Source organism: Eublepharis macularius, chromosome 3 (assembly GCF_028583425.1).
Source record: "Eublepharis macularius isolate TG4126 chromosome 3, MPM_Emac_v1.0, whole genome shotgun sequence".
NCBI lineage: Eukaryota > Metazoa > Chordata > Lepidosauria > Squamata > Eublepharidae > Eublepharis > Eublepharis macularius.
Genome location: NC_072792.1, coordinates 136,347,470 through 136,365,334, shown reverse-complemented (window position 1 = coordinate 136,365,334; position 17,865 = coordinate 136,347,470). Strand labels below are relative to the sequence as shown.

The 17,865-nt window shown below is 40.4% G+C and overlaps 1 protein-coding gene across 2 annotated transcripts in view; it reads right to left on the bottom strand.

Moving 5' to 3' along the window:
* Positions 1-16,128, bottom strand: part of MYH15 (myosin heavy chain 15) — a 99,493-nt gene extending 83,365 nt beyond the window's left edge. For both annotated transcript variants that reach the window (XM_054974889.1, XM_054974888.1), the window contains exons 1-6: positions 16,020-16,128; positions 12,357-12,460; positions 10,791-10,934; positions 8,377-8,533; positions 3,470-3,497; positions 1,015-1,108 (exon numbers count right to left, since the gene is read on the bottom strand). In XM_054974889.1, the coding sequence (XP_054830864.1) occupies positions 1,015-1,108; positions 3,470-3,497; positions 8,377-8,533; positions 10,791-10,934; positions 12,357-12,460; positions 16,020-16,110 (618 nt within the window). In that variant the 5' untranslated portion in view covers positions 16,111-16,128. The remainder of the gene's footprint in view (positions 1-1,014; positions 1,109-3,469; positions 3,498-8,376; positions 8,534-10,790; positions 10,935-12,356; positions 12,461-16,019) is intronic.
* Between the last annotated feature and the right edge of the window lie 1,737 nt (positions 16,129-17,865).

Here is a 17,865-nt window from a genome sequence, read left to right as displayed (position 1 = left end):
ACACAGTACACAATACATCAGCAATAGCCATTTAAAATATAAATAATACAAATCATTTTGCACAGACTTTGTGTATTCTTATATACAGAAATGTTCTTTTTCATAAATATTCCTAAGGAGAACTTTCTAGCAGTACTTACTCTTTCCCCCCAGAATCAGCATGCAGATATGTTTCTATATACAGTCCCCATCCACTCCTACACCCAGAGCCCATAGGTGTACATGCTATGTTCCTGCAGAGTAAAAGCACTACCAAACAGGTGATCAGTGCTGTCAGCATTAAATCATCAATTCCTACAAGCCAATAGACCCAAAGTTTGATGTTGCATTGCTGGCTCATGTACTAGCCTTAGAGTAGTTTGTTCTATGCCTTTGTTCTACGCTAATTCATCCCTCATAATTGTTTGGTCTATGGATCTATATTGCACAGGACAAAGAGAAGATTCATCTGTGCAAAAGTGCTCATCCATCAGACCAAAAAATTGATCCAATGGATCAAAAAAATATGATGTAACAAAGGGAAAACAAATCCAGAACAAAAAATTAAAAGTTATGCTTTATAACTTTTTTCCTTTCAATGTAACATCAAGAATTGTGGCACTGATCTAGCTCCAGAATTCTCAATGTATAGCTAGACCAAAGACTTTAATAATTCCCTCTCTTCATAGAATCCTAGGAACTGTAGTCTTGTCAGAAGCTATAGGATTCTCTTACAGAAAGTTCCCAATTCCTTCACCAAGCACCAGTCCCCAGGATTCTTGGGAGATGTCATGCCAGTCATCCACTTATAAGCACTAATGTATCTGGAAAAGATGAGCCCTGAAGCCTAATCCTAGTCATTTCAATTACAACATTGATTCTGGAGAAAGACCAAGCAAATTGCAATAATGTAACAGGATGAAAGCATAACAACTGCCCAGTGTTTCCAGTGACCTGGAGACAGAATGTCTTCCAGCTGTTGTCTACTAAATACTACTTGTACTAAAGAAGAAAACAATAATCTCCAACACTTACATTCTTTTTCCCAGGTTCCCCAATTGCTGCTACAGTGGCAAAGTACTGAATGACACGCTTTGTGTTCACAGTCTTGCCAGCACCAGATTCTCCACTATATATAAAAAAATAAAATGCCATAATTCAACTCCAGTTTTTGACTGCAATTGATTTTTCAAACCTGCCCACGCAAGCTATGTTGCTGGCTCTCCTAGGCAAATTAAGATTCTGCCTAATTTTCTGTTGCCAGCAGTAACTGAAGGTGATTATAGTTTATCCTGAGCTCCCATAACATTGGTGTTATATTGTAAACTCACTAGTGAATGTAGATGAAATGTTTTTGCTTGAATTACATACCTGCTTACTTTGTATTGATTACTGAACCTCTAAATCATAGCAGTGATAGATTATCACACACATCAACAATAGGCTACAGTTCATGTATGAATAGCGGTATCTACCATGTAGCAGTAAAGGATTGGCTCCTCTCCTTATCAGGAAAGCTTAGGTGTCTGTGAAGGTTGTACTCCTATAAATCCAACAGATCAAATGATTCATGGGGAGAAACATAAAGGTGTGAATAGAGGCTCGATCCCTTCCCAGCTGCTGTAGTAGTAATATTCTTATGCAGGGCAACTGTGGCATATGTGAGAAGAGGGCCATTGCACAGCAGTGCTAGTGAAAAACAGCAATGCTTGATTGCTCGCCCATTGGGCTCATATCCTCTTTGCCAGTGTTTGGTTGCTTGTGCCTGTTCAGAACAAACAAGTGATGTTCCAACCTTGTAGGGATGCAGGCATGTTCAGGGAGGGGTGCTTAGAGCTTCTGATGTCCCACCCAGGAAACAAAGTTAGCAACAACAGGACAGCCGCAAACTTGTTCAGCAGTTGCTCAAATTGTTCAGTGCTCAGGTGAGCAGTTCATGAGATCAGCTCACCTCTTTGTTTTTGTTTTTGTTTTTGTTTTTTTTTTATTATTATTATTATTATTTATATTTTCACCTCTTTGTGATGGCCAAATAGGACGCTTAACTGCCAAAAACACTGTTGTGAAATCTGCAGCATTCCTAGTGGGAAATGCTGTGGCAAATCTACAACTGTATCAGGTCACGACACATTGCTCTGTTAAAGCTTGCATTTTCCAAAAGCCTGATCTTATATACTCTGGGCTCTGGAAAATGCATTTTCACGGGCCACAACAGAAGGTTTTGTGTGCACATGACCACTCATCATGCAACTGCGTGGGTGACCAACCACGTCATAAACACATTTTGCAAGTAGCTCCTTAATGCACTTTCAGCACATTTTAACCACTGCAACACAAACCTTCATTTGGGAGAGACTACATTGTTAAAATATCCTTGAAACATGCAGAAAATTACATCTCCAGCTGTAACTATCACACTGCATTTTTGAGCATTATAAAGTGATTGGATTATTTTTCCCTAAACGACAAGTAGCTTTGATTCTGTGAGGTCAGGAATGTATGACCTGTGCCTTACCAAACCTAACGTCCATGTACTGTGGCCCAATTAGGTGCTGTTTGTACAGTCTCAAGCAACAAGCACAGGAGGCATACTGAGCTTGTAGTGGATTGCTATGCACAGCTGCTCTGTTTTGTGGGTCACAAGTTATATCTGCCTGGGTGAATGAATGCAAGAAGCAGCCCACTGCCTCTGGTGTAACATAAGTGATCCACCTAATTCAGTGACCCGTTTCTTAGAGCAACCAACCAGATGCTAGGTAAGGTTCACAGGCAGCAGTAAAGCCTCTCACTTTTGTTGTTCCCAAGCAACTGGCATTCAGAAGCATAGTGCCTCTGAATGTGGAACTTCCACTTAGCTATCACACAGCATTGATTGGCTGGGTGTGATCAATTCTGTTACCTGCAGAGCAAGCCGTCACACCCAGTTATGTAGATGCCTCCTATTTGTCCAAGGGCAACTTCTCTCATCAATCACAAAATGCATCCAGAAGGCAATCATGAAAAGAGCACTAAAAATAGCTTATTCAATATCAGATCAAAGAGGCAAGGAGCAACAAACTCTTGGGTCTGAATTCTGTGCTCGCTGGTCTCCAACACTCTGTCTGCTTTATAGGTCAGCCATCTTCAATGACTTCTTTGCACATTTAAAAAAAATAACTTTAAAGATCATTATATTCAAATAAATGTATCAAGGCAAATGTATAAATGTATAAATAAATGTATTTATACATTTGGTCCTTCTGTCTCCATTTTTAGACCAAATGTCTCTAGAAGAGGTACTCACAACTTTCATACACCCTCAGTGGTAGACAGTAGAACATAATTCAAGGGAAATTTTTACTGCTTTTTCTGGCAGTGTTAATGATCTTGAGAGCTATTTGTCATGTAAGAATACATACTAGACGTGCTTCATGTGCTCACATAACATGTTAGTAACCTTTCAGAAAAATTCACTTTTGCTCGTGTAAGATGTCTGAAACGAGCCACTTACGTGATCAGCATCGACTGATTCTCTCGATCTGGGGGGAAAAGAAAAATAAGTTTGAAATTTCACTAGAAGTCTACTATGTAGTTTGAACAGAACAGGTGAAAGATAAAAGTAGGGGCCGTGACTTGGTGGTAAAGCAAATGTTTTGCACACAGTTGGTCTCAGGGTCACTTCCTGGCACCTCAAGTAAAAGGAGGACCTCAGCTATTGGGAAAGATCCTTCTGTGTATCCATCAGAATATACAGTACTAAGCTAGATGGACCAGTGGTCTCAGTCTTATGTTCACTCGTCCATCCATCTATCTAACAAGATTTTGCAATTCCAGTCTGAAGGTCTTGATTTTACTGGAATCTTTGATATACTTACCAATCAAAAGCCATCCTCTATAAGCAGATGACATTTTTAGAATTTCTACCAGTAAGCTGTTCCAGTTATATCCTTTTAATCTGTTTGGGATGGAGCCATGCAAAAACTATGGCACTCAACTTCCTCAGCAGACACACACACAGAACACACATCCAGAATATTAAATTTCACCAAAGCACATAAGATATAGTGAACCTGAAATCCATCTAATGGGACCTTCCTTCTAACAAACCAGCAAATTGGATTTCTTCTTTATTATATACTTAGAAGGACTCGTGAAACTCAGTATTCTATTGGACTGCAAATGCTCTTGGGTCCTTTCCCTTATTTAGTGCTATGTGGATTCTTGCAGTACACGCTGTTGCATGACTGTCCCAAAGAGAGCAAAAATGATTTTACTGGACCAGCTTCTTGGTTTTAAAAAAATGCCCAAAGCAATACTTGTGTTTGACATTATCAAACAATACAAGTAGGAAGAGAGCAAAGAAGCAGATACAGGAGGGATTCAGGTAGGTTGCAGTTCATTAGCATATCAAAGATCCTGTGACATGAAATGGAGATATTCTGGCTGGAAGACTTCTAATCCTTTAGATGTTTCTCTTTCACCTACCCCTGTAGAAATTTCTAGTTCAGCACCGAAACCAAAAGTCTGGTTGTATCAGAAAAATTTCAAGAAGAGGGGATCCTCTTTGTTTTCTAATAAAGGAGGTGCTCTGTGAATGCAGAAAATGGTTAGTATTGTGTAGGGTGCACTCATACGTTCCAGGGGCAGCAGGGTGGCATGTCTACTTCTTGGGAAGGACATTAGGAAAAATCCTAAAAATTAGCGTTGTATCAGGAAAGCGGGTAATTCATTTGTAAACCAAGAGGCTGGAATTAAAAGTTCTTGGCTCCTCAAATTATCAATCCACGCAAGAGTGGCAAACATGAGTCATACTTGTATTGTATTGTACTTCTGGATAGGGATGGGAAAGTAAATTCCTACCCAGTTCCCTTTGTCTAGATCTAGACAAACTAGGCCGGAAAGCATACTGGAAAAAAGCTTTCCTCATTCCTCCATTAACAATAGTTTATGCCTCCTAAAGGTGGGGGGGGGGGGACATCTCTCATTTAAAGATGGTATAATTACAAGTATTTAGAAAACAAAACATAGTGATATGCCAAGCATAATTATAGATTTTGCTCTGCTCTTTTACGCATTAACCTTTATGGTAATTCAGATGGTTCTAACACAATGCCCAAAATGTAAATTTGTCCCATAAGTTGATACATTATTTTAGCAATGTAAACGGTACTTTCTCCATTGTACTCTGTTCAGCTCAACTTTTAAAATAAACAAACTGGTTGCCAAAAATTCCTTGGTAACGCATTTCTAAGCCTTTGCAAATATTAGTCTCCCTGTTGTCAGCGATGCATCACCACTGCCCTCTGATGGAAGAAGAGAATATGTTCAAACACGCACTATAATTTTTGTTGAATTTATGCGTATTGGTCATTACTGGCGGCTGGTGACATTTTACATTATACAGTCTACAGTTGTTCCCTGGAGTGTGCTAGGCTCAGTTCAGGGTGGTGTTTTCAGCCTGTAAAAAGCATTCTAGATATTTAAGCAACTACAAATCTATATCCAGTCTGGTTTGCTAAGTGAGGCTGCCACATTTCTAGATGAGGTTTCAAACAAATCAATGGGAAAATCCATGTTTTGCTCATAAACTGAGGACACTCTCTTCTATAACCCTGTTGCCCAATCCACTATGTGTATTTAAATGCTCATGAATTGTTAGTATCAAGTGTGTAAGTTAAATAAGAACAGTTATTTTAAAGTTCAGAAGTGTTTACCTACTTATAATGAAAACATATTGCCCTCATTTAAGCACCTTACTATATTCACAGTCATAGTAACTGAAGGAAGATTGTTTTCAGGGGTGGTAATTACCTGGAAAAATCCACCAGGGAAAACTTAGTTGGGCAGAACTGAATAACTCTGATACTACTGGAGCAGTTCTACAGTTATGGGGCACCAGAAACCACTATTTTTTAAAAACCAGACATATTCCAGTTCTAAAAATAAGCTGTTGTTCTTTAAAGGGAAGCTATTATTATATGAATTTAAAGCCTGTATTTAAAAAAAAAATTACATCGGCATATGGCTCCTTATGGTGAAGCAGTACACAGATAGGCCTGCCCAGGCTACAGCCCAGTTCTTCTATATTCCATTCCAAACTATAAGAAGATACTCCCCTGACATTACTTAAGGTGACATATCAAGGACATTTCCCCCATACTTCTCTCTAGTTATGTGTAGTAAAAGAACATTTACATAACGCATGCTTAAGTTAACATATATGCTTAACATATGCATACAGAAAAATCAAGTGTATGCTGAACATGCAAATCCCCGTAACTTGTGAACAGGGCTAATTACAATTTTCTCACAAACTCCTTGGACCTTGTTCTTTATATAGTGCCTAGCATACTGTACTATTTACTCAAAAGAAAGACAACATTTAAAAAAATCTTTTTGGCTTTCTAAAAAGGGGGGGCATCTTCCATATAGATTTGGTGAGTGATTTAAGCAGAGATCACTGTCTATGCAGAGACAGTGGGGGCTAACGTGAAAGGTGATTCAATGTGTACATGGAAAGCATTGGAGAAACTGCATTAACTCATTCACTAGCAGAGAGGAGTGACAGTGAAAGTGATAATGCAACTTTTGGCAAATACTGCGTTTCTGGCTGCTTTGACAGAAGAGAAGGGGTCTGCTGGACTTGCTGGCTTTGGAAACTGCAATTCTTTGCCTGGCAAATAGGAGCAGTAGGAATGGTGGGGTGGATTTGCAACTCAGCTAGTATTAACCTATGTTTCTGGTTCAGATTTTTACTTCACGCAGTCCCGAGATGCGTAGCAGGTACTGCACTTAGGGTGGAATTCGCCCAACCCTCAATTGAGAAGAGAGCATGGATTACAGCCTTTAAGTTGTTCTTGAACAAGGAAATTTACAAGGACAATTCAGGGAAAGTAGGTTTTGCACATTTGATCTCGCAGGATACCTATAAGAGTAGCCGAACTAATTTAATTAACCAGAAACTAAAAATTCTGGATATTGATATAACATCTTTACAGACAAATGAGGCCCTCAGAGTTATAAAATTAAAACTAAAGTATCTCTATTACAGCAGTACTCTCCAGGGAGCCAGATGTACATGTTCAGGCTTATCCCTGGGACTTTCACCCCCAGAGGCTATTCCATCTTATTGCTATTCTTTAAAGATTCCAGCTCAACGCAGAGCCTTCACATTGGCTAGACTTAACTCCTTCCCCTCTAGAGTGCTTTCTGGTCGTTTCTCTGGACTCCCTTATTCTGAACGAGTTTGTGACTGCGGACAAGGAAAGTTAGAGACCTTGGATCATATAATAGTTTTTTGCCCTAAGCGGAGTAAGGAAAGAGAGAGATTTATTATTCCTATTATGTTAAAAGAAAAGCTTCCCTTCCTTCCTTGGGCAATCTCAGTGTTATTGTCTGATAACTTTCCTGACAATCAAACCTCTGCTATAGTGGCTTCCTTTTTAGCCACGGTGATAAAGAAACAAGATTTTCATGAGTTTAGATAGTTTAAAGTGATAATGACGAGTTATATCTATGTGAATTGGGTATGTTCAAGTGTACAGTTCATATTTTGTTGGTGTTTGTATGGCTTATGGCTTCGGCCGGAAAAGCAATAAACATATTATTATTATTTATTAATTTTTACTTCACAGCCAGCTTTTGCTTCTTCCTTTGTACTTCAAGCAGGAGTTGCCTAGTAGTTCTGCTCTCTCTCTTTTTTCTAGGAGAAAGAAACCCCAAACACCCACAGGGTTTCCAGCAATTTATCACATTAGCTGTAGCTGTTAGCAGACATTTTAGAGTGAGTGGACATGAGTTGGTAGACATTTGGGATAGGGAAGGATAAAGACATCCCTGCTGGTTTGGTGATACAATACAATCTCTTGGAAAAGTGTGACTTCAAGTTGACAGAAAGCATGTGGGGGGTGGGCAGTTTAACAGCACATTCCCAAGGAGAATCACACCCTTCTAAACCCAATGATTTTAATGGACTCAGAAGGCTATAGGATTGCACTGCCTGTTAGTTAGTTGTTATCTCAGTCTTTGCCTAATAATCTGGTGGCAGGGGAGAGAGGTAAAAAGCCTGTCTATTGCCTTTTAAAAAATGAAACAGCATGAGCCAATACTATTTGCATAGTTACAATGCAAAGAGGTATAAAAAGTGAAAATAATAATTTTCTTCTGTAGTCCACATTGTTTATTGTATATTAATTACTATGTAATTAAAAACTTTGTTTATACTATGTTTTTGGAGGGAGGGGTCATTTCAAATTCAGGATCATCTGCTTTTTTATGTAGAACTTCTTTTTTTTAGGAGGGCTGCCTGTCATACATTCAGGGTAGCCTACCTTTTGAGTAAATATTGTCAAATTCTGCTCCTTCTTTAGACAGCCAGATCTGTACAGTGTAACGTCATGAGGAAACGAGTCTACTTACTGCGCAGCATATCATGGTATGCATTATCAGCAATGGAGAAGATGTGAGGAGGAGCCTCTGAACGCCTCTTGCCCTTATATGCCCCAACAACTTCTGTCTTGTAGACTGGCAGCCATTTGTAGGGGTTTACAGTCACACAGAAGAGACCCGAATAAGTCTAAAAAGGAAGTTGAAAGAAGGCACTTAGAAGTTCTAACCTTGATTCGGAAGGTATTCTCAGCTTCCCTTTCAGCTGTTGCTCTAATTTGCCTTAAAGAAGTAAAGCAGTTTTATAAAGATGGTCCATAAAACCTTACTAGCAGCCCAAAAACTGAGGAACAAAGTGATTATCATCATAGAACAAGGCAGTGTAGTGTCATGGCTGGATTGAGATCGGGAAGACTGGGGTTTAAAGATCATGATTCTCACCTTGGGCCAGTCACTTTCTCTCTTCCTAATCTATCTCAGATAGTTGTTATGAGAATATAATGTGGAAAGGAGAACCATGTTAATGAGCTTTCTGAAGGAACAGCAGGATTAAAATGTCATAGATAGAATAGAACGTAATTATGGGAGTAAATTTTATTAAAAACAACAGTGCTGCAGTTAAGAAAGGTGTTTCCATTAGGTCTATCATGCAAAGATTAGCTGGCCATAGACAGTAATTTGTAAATTTGGAGAAAGACTTGAAGTCTCCCAGCCTCCATCAAGCCACTTCTCAGAGCAATCCATGCTACTTGATTAGGGGAAAGCAGTGTCACTTGATCTGCTACCCTACACCTTTTCCATAGCATCACATTAAAGTGACATACAACTCGCTTTACGACAAGCCAGTTTGGTGTAGTGGTTAAGAGCGCGGGACTCTAATCTGGAGAGCTGGATTTGATTCTGCACTCCTCCACTTGAAGCCAGCTGGGTGACCTTGGGCTAGTCATGGTTCTCTGAAGCTCTCTCAGCCCCACCTACCTCACAGGGTGTTTTGTTGTGGGGATAATAATGATATACTTTGTAAACCGCTCTGAGTGGGCATTAAGTTGTCCTGAAGGGCAGTATATAAATTGAATGTTATTATTAAGCCTGTGTGGTTGGCAAAGTCAAGAGACAGTGATTTGTTCCAGATCCTTGCATCTATATCATGGTGCACAACTATGCATTTGAGCATGTTATTTCAATATCTGAATGCAGGTCTTAATCTGTTGCAAGATGATGGATCCTACTCAGTGCAGCCCAGTGCATAACATTTAGGAAGCAAAACAGTCTGCACAGACAGTGGTATAAACAATTCCCACTGTCAAGACTCTGGAGATTCTGTCCTATAAATTCCCAAATACTGTTGCATAGTGATCCAGACTTTGCACTAAGAAAATTCAGCTGCTGCAAGCTGAATAAATTACACAACGTATGCATATTTGTTCATTATGCATAATTTATTCTGCTTCTGCTATCTCTAGGAAGCAGCAAGGAGATGAAGGACAGACCAGAGTAGCCTGGATCAGCCCTCCCAACTTCCAAGATTTCTCTCAAAATATCTTGTTGCCAGAGTTGGCCAACGCATAGAAGCAAACAGTGCAGATGCCTGGGTTGCCAAAATCCCAGGAGCAGCTGCCTCAGTCATGTGAATGTTGGGGAGAGAATGCTATTGCTGGAAGAGGCACAGAGAGGCCAGTTGTCAACTGGGGGCTGGTATCCCATTGCGGGGGACATGATCAAGACTCTTATGATCTCAATTGGCTGCCTAATGCAAAAAAAAAAAAAAGACAATTCTAAAATGGGCCAAAATAATAGGCCTCACTGGTGAAAATCATAAAATTGTCCCCTACTCAGCCCTTGTTCATTTAACATGCTGTCATCATCCTGTTCATCATATAATAAACCACAAGAGAAATATTTTTAATTCATATATGGTAGGAAAAGATCTTGGGGCAACTAGACCGTGTGGCTGCCCGAGGCAAGCTTCTACTTAGGGATATAAAAATGAGAAATTATTGGAGACTGGAGTCCTAAAGACACTGCACAGATTTTTTTATCATTCCTCTTTTCTTCCTAGTAAGCAAATCATATTGAAGAAAGACGTCTAACATGATATAAAATACTCCTTGATCTATGGTAAGAAAACACAGAGGACCAAGCTACCCTAGGTTAGACAGCTCTAGCTTGGGGTAGCATGATCTTATCTGTCCCTGTTGTTTTCAGAATTTCTAAGCAGCAGACTTTCAGAGAAGCAAGGAGAATTAAATATGCAAGGGAACAGAGAACATGGATGAAGAAAGGAAAAATATAATGAAGAAACACTCCTCTGTACACAACTAGAATTGAATCTTATGGAGGAATTGTAGGGGAGGGAAGACTAGAAGACCAACCTCAGTTGCAATTGTTGATAAACTGCATAAAGTTTCTCCTACATAATGCAAGTCAAAACATTTTTAAAAGCATACATAGATCATCCAGTTACTGTAGCGTCTGTACAAGTTGTGTAGCACTGATGCCTCATTGAGGTGGGTCAGCATAGCCATATCTTCAATCATGTCAAACTTTGGGGGGTTCATCTGTTGAACGTCATCTTCCTTCACAGTGACTGTCTGCAAGAAAGAAGAGGCAGTCTTTCTACTGCTACAGAAATGACCAAGTGAGCTGATATTATGCTCTAATAAAAAGCTAATATTGGGCATTATTTTTCAAGAATGGGTTTGCCAGCAAATGGAAACTACACTCTGAACAGCTCTTTGCAGCCATAGCAATATAGCAGTAATAAAACCCTTCACATATATTGTGTGACTGACAGCGCACTCCAAAGCAGGGTTGTACACTTCTAAGCCCATCTTCTTCAATGGATTTAGAAGGGTGTAACTCTGCTTAGGAGTGCACTGCAGAATCTTTATAGAAGCCTTATAAGGGGAAGTCATTATTATCCTATAATACAAATGGGATAGTTTCTGGTCTCTTGGGAAAGCTGACAAATATGAAAAGAAAGAGACTGAACTATGTTTCTAAAGGTGTCACTTATTTGAATATTTCTACTCATAGCTGTAGGCAATAATACGCCCTTGCTTTCAGTTAACTGCAACCCTGATGGCTATCTGCCAATGTGAAAATGAGCGGGATAGACATCTGAAGTGGTGAGAACTGGAGTTCAGAGTTAAATCTTATCCTATTTGCCTGCCTAGAACATAAGAGTGCATCAAAAAGCCCAAATAACATAAGAAATACAATTACTAAGCCATCAAGGCTTGTTTGTCATGGTTTATCCATAGTTTGTCATTAATAACTTAGCATAACTCTATGTTCTTTCTATTTCACCCCGTGGCTCATTCTTCTGTTTTTACACACAAGACATAAATGATGCCCAAATGATATCATATATACTTCCCACATAATTGCCTCCAGGAGTGAACACATGATCATCAGGATTGCAGCCTTGCCAGGATAACCAGGACAGACCATTTGGATAAAATGATGCCTCCCATGGATAGGCTGGCTGATGATGACACACTGATTCGTGCAAAAACATGATAGCTTGGCAAAGTGTGGGAATGCTGTAGACATTGCCCTGTTCAAGCTCAGGTTCATAAAAATGATATTGCTCCATATCTATCATCAGATTGCAAACTTGGGAATCTACATGAACTTGGAAGCAACTGCATGTGGGTTCCTGTCTGATTCATGCCTATATCCTAGATTCAAAGAAGGGGCATGTAAACGTGGAATAGAGCTGCACAATCTTTGCTTGCCATTCCAGCATTTCTCTGCTGCTGAAAACACACAAACGTCTGTTCAGTTTAAAAAGAGACTTGTCTCTTTAGCAGTGGGATCTCAGGTGGTGCAAATAGCAGAAAAATGTCTCTAGGTACATGTGCAGGTCTGTCTTGCGTGTCCCTTCCTTGGACACTTTCTTCTTTCTATTTAAGTTTATAGCTTACATATGCAAAATCTGTTCCTTTGTCCTCATTACATCTAGTATGTTTTGCTTTGGTAACTAATTAAATGGGGGGGGGGGGGCTTACCTTCCCATCTGTAGTCTCAACAGTGACTTTGCCACCACCGCTCTCTTTAACCTCAGCTTCTACATAAGCTTTTTTATCATCTGGAATCCAGCATTTCTTCTTCCCTAGGAAATAAAATTAGTCTTTCAGTGGCTTGGAAGCACACTAACTACTGCACAATGTTATCAGTTTTCCATGATACTGCTTACGGTTCATATTTCATCATTTCCTAAATACATTCCATAGACTCATCAACTTCTACAAGACCCTTGTTAGGTAAAAGAGTTATTCTCACATTGCTGAAAGGATGAGGATGAGAGAAAAAGAGAAAGAGAGTGTGTTTTGTCCAGGGCCATCTAGTGAGTTAGCCCGTGAGATTTTATCCAGAAACAGTCCAGTTCAAACTCTTAACCACTCCTATGCTAGCACAGGTTCTTTCAGAGGGAAAAGTAACCTGACATGGCAAGAACTGAGGCAAGTGCTGCACTGGACACTATCCCAACTGAAATTGGAAGCAACTGTGCAATTCACATCCTCACTGTATGAATTTTGGGTCATTTTCCAGTTAAGCAACCTCCTATGGTCACAGTAGAAGTACTATTTTACATATCAGTTTGTTCATTTTCAATTAATAAATTGCTGAAAATTTAAGAGTGAGGGAAGATGAAATTTTCACATCATCACAATATACCAAAACTGATCCACCAAACTCGGTGCAGATTAAACTTGTTGGATATATTTACAGTGTGGATCTCATAAAATACGAGAGCCCACCTGTGCATTTAGATCTTCTTTGGGGGCTCTACTCTTAGTATCCCTGCTAACAGATAGATAGTAATGATAGATAAGGTTATTTTAGTGGTAATGGCATGCCTGGAATGCCTCTCGGATACTATTTTATAGGAAATTTGCCTGGTGTCTTGGCTGCTCATGCTCAGACACTAAACACAGAGGGTTTTATTTCTTTCATTCAAATTTATTCTATATTTTTACATTTTTCAGTCCTAATTTTGATAGATCTTGGCTGGCTTTGCTTTCAGTTTAGGGGCAGGAGTTAGTCCCTTCCCTAAGCTGTCCCGGGCATGGCAATGCCCCCTGCAGTAGCGGAAAGTTATGGCATGATAAATGACAGCGTAGCCCATAGGCACCCATTGTAGGAGAAAAGTCGTCTCTCCCTGTCCCCATCTAAGCAGCTCAGTGGAGCATAGGATGCTGACTACTGTGATGACCAATCCCTGGAGGTCACCATCACCCACATTGCCTTACAGGTTACCCATCTCCTGAGTTCTGGCTCGGGGACGGGTGTGAGCGTACAAACAGGTAAGAAGGAACTGGCTGTTCCAGCTTGCTTGTTCACACAGCCTACCCTCTGCCCCCTCTGGTGCCCTTCAACACTGGTCTCTGCAGTTGAGGCTTACTGGCGGGAGGCATGGCCCATACCTGCCAAAGAGGCAGTCGCCTAGGAAGCTGTGCTTGACACAGTTGTTTCAGTGGGAGGTCTCCTAGCAGGCCATGCTGGGGCTCCATTCAGACTCCTTTGGCTGCCCCCCCCACCCCCCGCCTTGTGCAGAGGAGAGAGTGCAGCCACAGTTCAGGATGACTGGGTACTCGCTCTCGTAACTCCCTCACAATGGCGGTGCACAGCCCTTTGACTGTCTCCCTCACGGGATCAGAGCTCCAAGCCACCATGGCAGCAGAACTTCCAGAAGCAGATGAGAAGCACTTTCTCATCAGAGGGGCATCTGGTTGTTGGCAGCACCCATAACAATGGAGCTGCCACTGCTGCCCCAGCCATGGACACCCTCACAGGACATGGAAGACCTGAATGTGGCTTGCGCAATGCCAGGCCCTACATCACACATGTATCTGTTTCCCCTTCAAGCAGGGAGGCCAAGGAGCATGCCTGTTCCAGCCCTCAGTGATCCTTCTTGCCTGCCATCTGAACCCAGCCCATGGAGCCATTCCTTGGGGAGCCTGCAATTCAACTCCACTTCTGGGACGGCAGCATGAGGAATGGTTCTTATGTCTCCAACTGGGATAGCCCCACAGCACTCCCCCCTGGGGAAGCCCCACAGCACATCCCTAGGAATGGCCCCCCAGCCCTGGGCTGCCAAGGAAGTGGCAGCCCCGAGGATCCACCAGATGCCTCTGCCCCATTGGGTGGCTCGATGTGGCAAACAGGGTACAATGTGCTGGGGAGGAAACAAAAAAAAAGAAAAAGAATAATAGTCTTTAAATTAAACTGGATATTAATTTGAGCTAATACACTCATTAAAGAGTCAATGATTTATTAATTTATTGCACATTTTAATTGTTGGCAAATTGGGACAATTTTTAATCTGGCAAAATGGGACACCAGTAATTTGAATATATATGAGCCACAAATGACCTTGCCATTTTGAGTCAACCTGAGGGCAGGACACTCAAATACATTACTTTCAAGTTGTGGCTGATGTTTAAAAATGCTGTGGTCCATTTTCTTAATTTTGGTGCTTAAAAAGCCTGAACCCATATGGACCATAAGTCACCCATGTGCAATAAATATAACTCTCTTTTTTAATATATCCTGTGGGAGTCGCCAGTATGGATAAAAGTTAAAAGGCTTATTAATGTTTGGCACATTTCCCCGCTAAGAACAGTGAGAGTATCAGAATGTCCTTCCCTAGGCAGGCTACTGCACTATTTTGAGATTATATATAGCTGCTCTCTGCTTTCAGAGAATATTGCTAACCATCCATGAAGATATGATGCCTGCCACAGTTTTATAACCCTTCTTGCTAGATCTTGACATTATAATCATCACAAAATTTACAGGGAAAAGTTATTTTGCCAAGTAAAATGGAAAATCTGCCAGAGCTATACTAAATCATGCTTCTGTTTAAGAATTTAGCTGCAAACAGAAACCCAGATGGTTGGATTAGGATAGCAAAGACAGACTTTTAAAGTGTAGTCATATGAGTGACCCCGGCCTAAACAGACTGCTAGAAAACCAATGCATCAGATCCAACCAGCCTTTCCATTGGTGCAAAAGGGAACGATAGGGCATTTTGCTTGATACACTTCCTCACTGTAACCCTCTCCCATTTGGCTTTTTTGCCTGTGTGAATCCCATAATCCCGAGCATAGTTCATTTGGGGATAAAGCCATTTCACTTTCTGTCTCTGGAGAAGCAGCAGCACATACATTTTCTAAATTAAATAATTTAAAGGGACCTGTCCTCCTTCTTTCCCCAGCAGAGAACTGATAGAATCCAATCCAATGCTCATTACATATATTACCAAAGAGGGTGCATCTGACTTCTGAGGTGAATAATTAGTGGCAACAGGGCCTTTTTAGTGGTGATATCCCATTTATGTAACTTCCTTCCCAGATGATATTCATAAGATACCAACTATCTTTGTTTAGATGTCAAATCAAGACCTAACTTCCCAAGCTTTTGAAATGATCTTTTAAGACTCTTCATTTAATTAGTGCTATATTGTGTACATTTTAAAATATGTTTTTTCTTCTATTGGCTAGCATGTTTAAATTTTATAAGCTGCTCTGAGGACTTTTCAAAGCCCAAAAACAGAATACAATTTTTCTAAATAAACATGTCTCATCACATGCTATCCGAGTATTATTTGATCTACCAATTCTTTAAGGCTAAGTGGTCTATGACAAAACCAGAAGACAGTGCCTTACCGTCAAAGGCCACAGTCTGCATCAACATAATCTCCTTCTCACTTTTTCGGAGGAAGGACGCAGCTTCCCCAAATTCCGACATGTCCATCATCTTGGCAAGAAAGCCGATACGTGTGCTCCAAAAAAGAAAAAAAGCAACCTTGACTGCAAAAAAATGCAAAATATAATATTGTTCAAGACTGAGAAATAGATAAGGCAGTTCTAGACAGCATCTGCTTTCAGTGGGCGATGACTGTTTGCCCCCACCCCAGAGAACCTACATCACGTAGCCTCTTGGAACTGGTACTACTTCACAGCAGCCAAACAAGGCTCTTGGTCAATTTGCCTAGGTATTCACTGCATGGGAGACTACCAGCGGTGCAGTGGAATCCTAAGAACAAGTTCCTGCAATTGAACCCCATTTGAATAAATGGGACTTACTTCTAAGAAAACCTGCTTCATATTGCTCCCCTAGTCTACTAGTACCCACTAGGGCTGTAGAAGGGTATACTTTTGTGCTCTACACAATAATTTTCAACTTTTTAGAAAGTAAAAGTACCCTGAAAGCCCTTTTGCATACTTCATGCTGCAATTAAATTCATTTATAAAGTAAAATGAGTAATGCCAGCCCTCAAGTCTTCCTGGAAGCTTGCCCCCAGATTAATTCATTATCATTTCATTTATTTTTCAAATATATGCCCTGCCATTCTAGCCAAAACAGGCCACCAAGGAAGCACACATGTGCAATGTAGCTTTAAGCTGTTGTCACTCACTGATGAAGAATATGAGTTGCACACATGCTTGAAGACACATAGGTATAACCTGGCACTCAGAGCAGGTTCTAGGGCTGCCTTGGCTCTCATTAACTGATTCACAAATTAAGATTCCTATGATGTTGGATTGTATTGTGTTTTCATTACACTCTTATAAAAAGAGATGTTTTCTCTCTGAAAACAATGTTTTGTTCTGGAAATCATAATGTGTGGATGCCATATAGTTACCTGATAGTGAAGGAAGTGAATCAATTCTTTCTTCATATATTCTAACATTAAACCCAGATGTTGCAAAACATATGCCTGGCTGGCATAACTTAAGCCATCAAAACACCCTTTCCTTTGTAAAGTCTTTCAGGTTTATGACTGTGTTATGTCTCATGGAACCACAGTTTGTTGAGAGAATAAATTTCTATGGATGTCAGAAGGACATTGGTTGTGGTGTGCATTGCCACCTTTATAGCCATTGCAAGATGACTATGATGGTAAGCAACATTTTTTTTCTTACACTGCTTCTAGGATTCTCAGGTGTTCCCTTCCCCATATTATTTACAACAAGATCACTGAAGTCTCAGCTTTCATTTTTAAAAATATGTCTAGCTCCTTTCATTGTAGAGTTATAAGGGGAAAGGTGCTACCAACACCTTTCCCCTTGTACCTCCACAACAAAAGGAGCTGGAGGCTTATGTTTTAAAAAAAATGAAAGCTGGGAGTTCAGTGATCATGACAATGTGTTGGTAGCTTGTTAGATAACTATCACACAACAGCAATTGCCAATTTAAAAAAAACTCTGGTTGTAAGGCAGAGAAAATGATGGCCATGGCTCCATGAAGCCCCGTTAGGAAGGAATACAATGCAGCAGGCTGTTGCAAACTCACAAACCAGTTGACAAACAGTTAAACTGAACTTCAAAAATATGATTCCTTGTTTGTGACTGGTGAACAGTATGTGAACTGATCCAATGGACGTTTGAGCACAGCTTTGACCCTCCTGTTAAAGACCCAAATATCTCTCCCTCCCCCAAAGATGCTCCTGAAGGATGAGGAATAGTTCCAGGGGGGAAAGGAATAGTTTGATCAGCCTCCTTCGTGCTC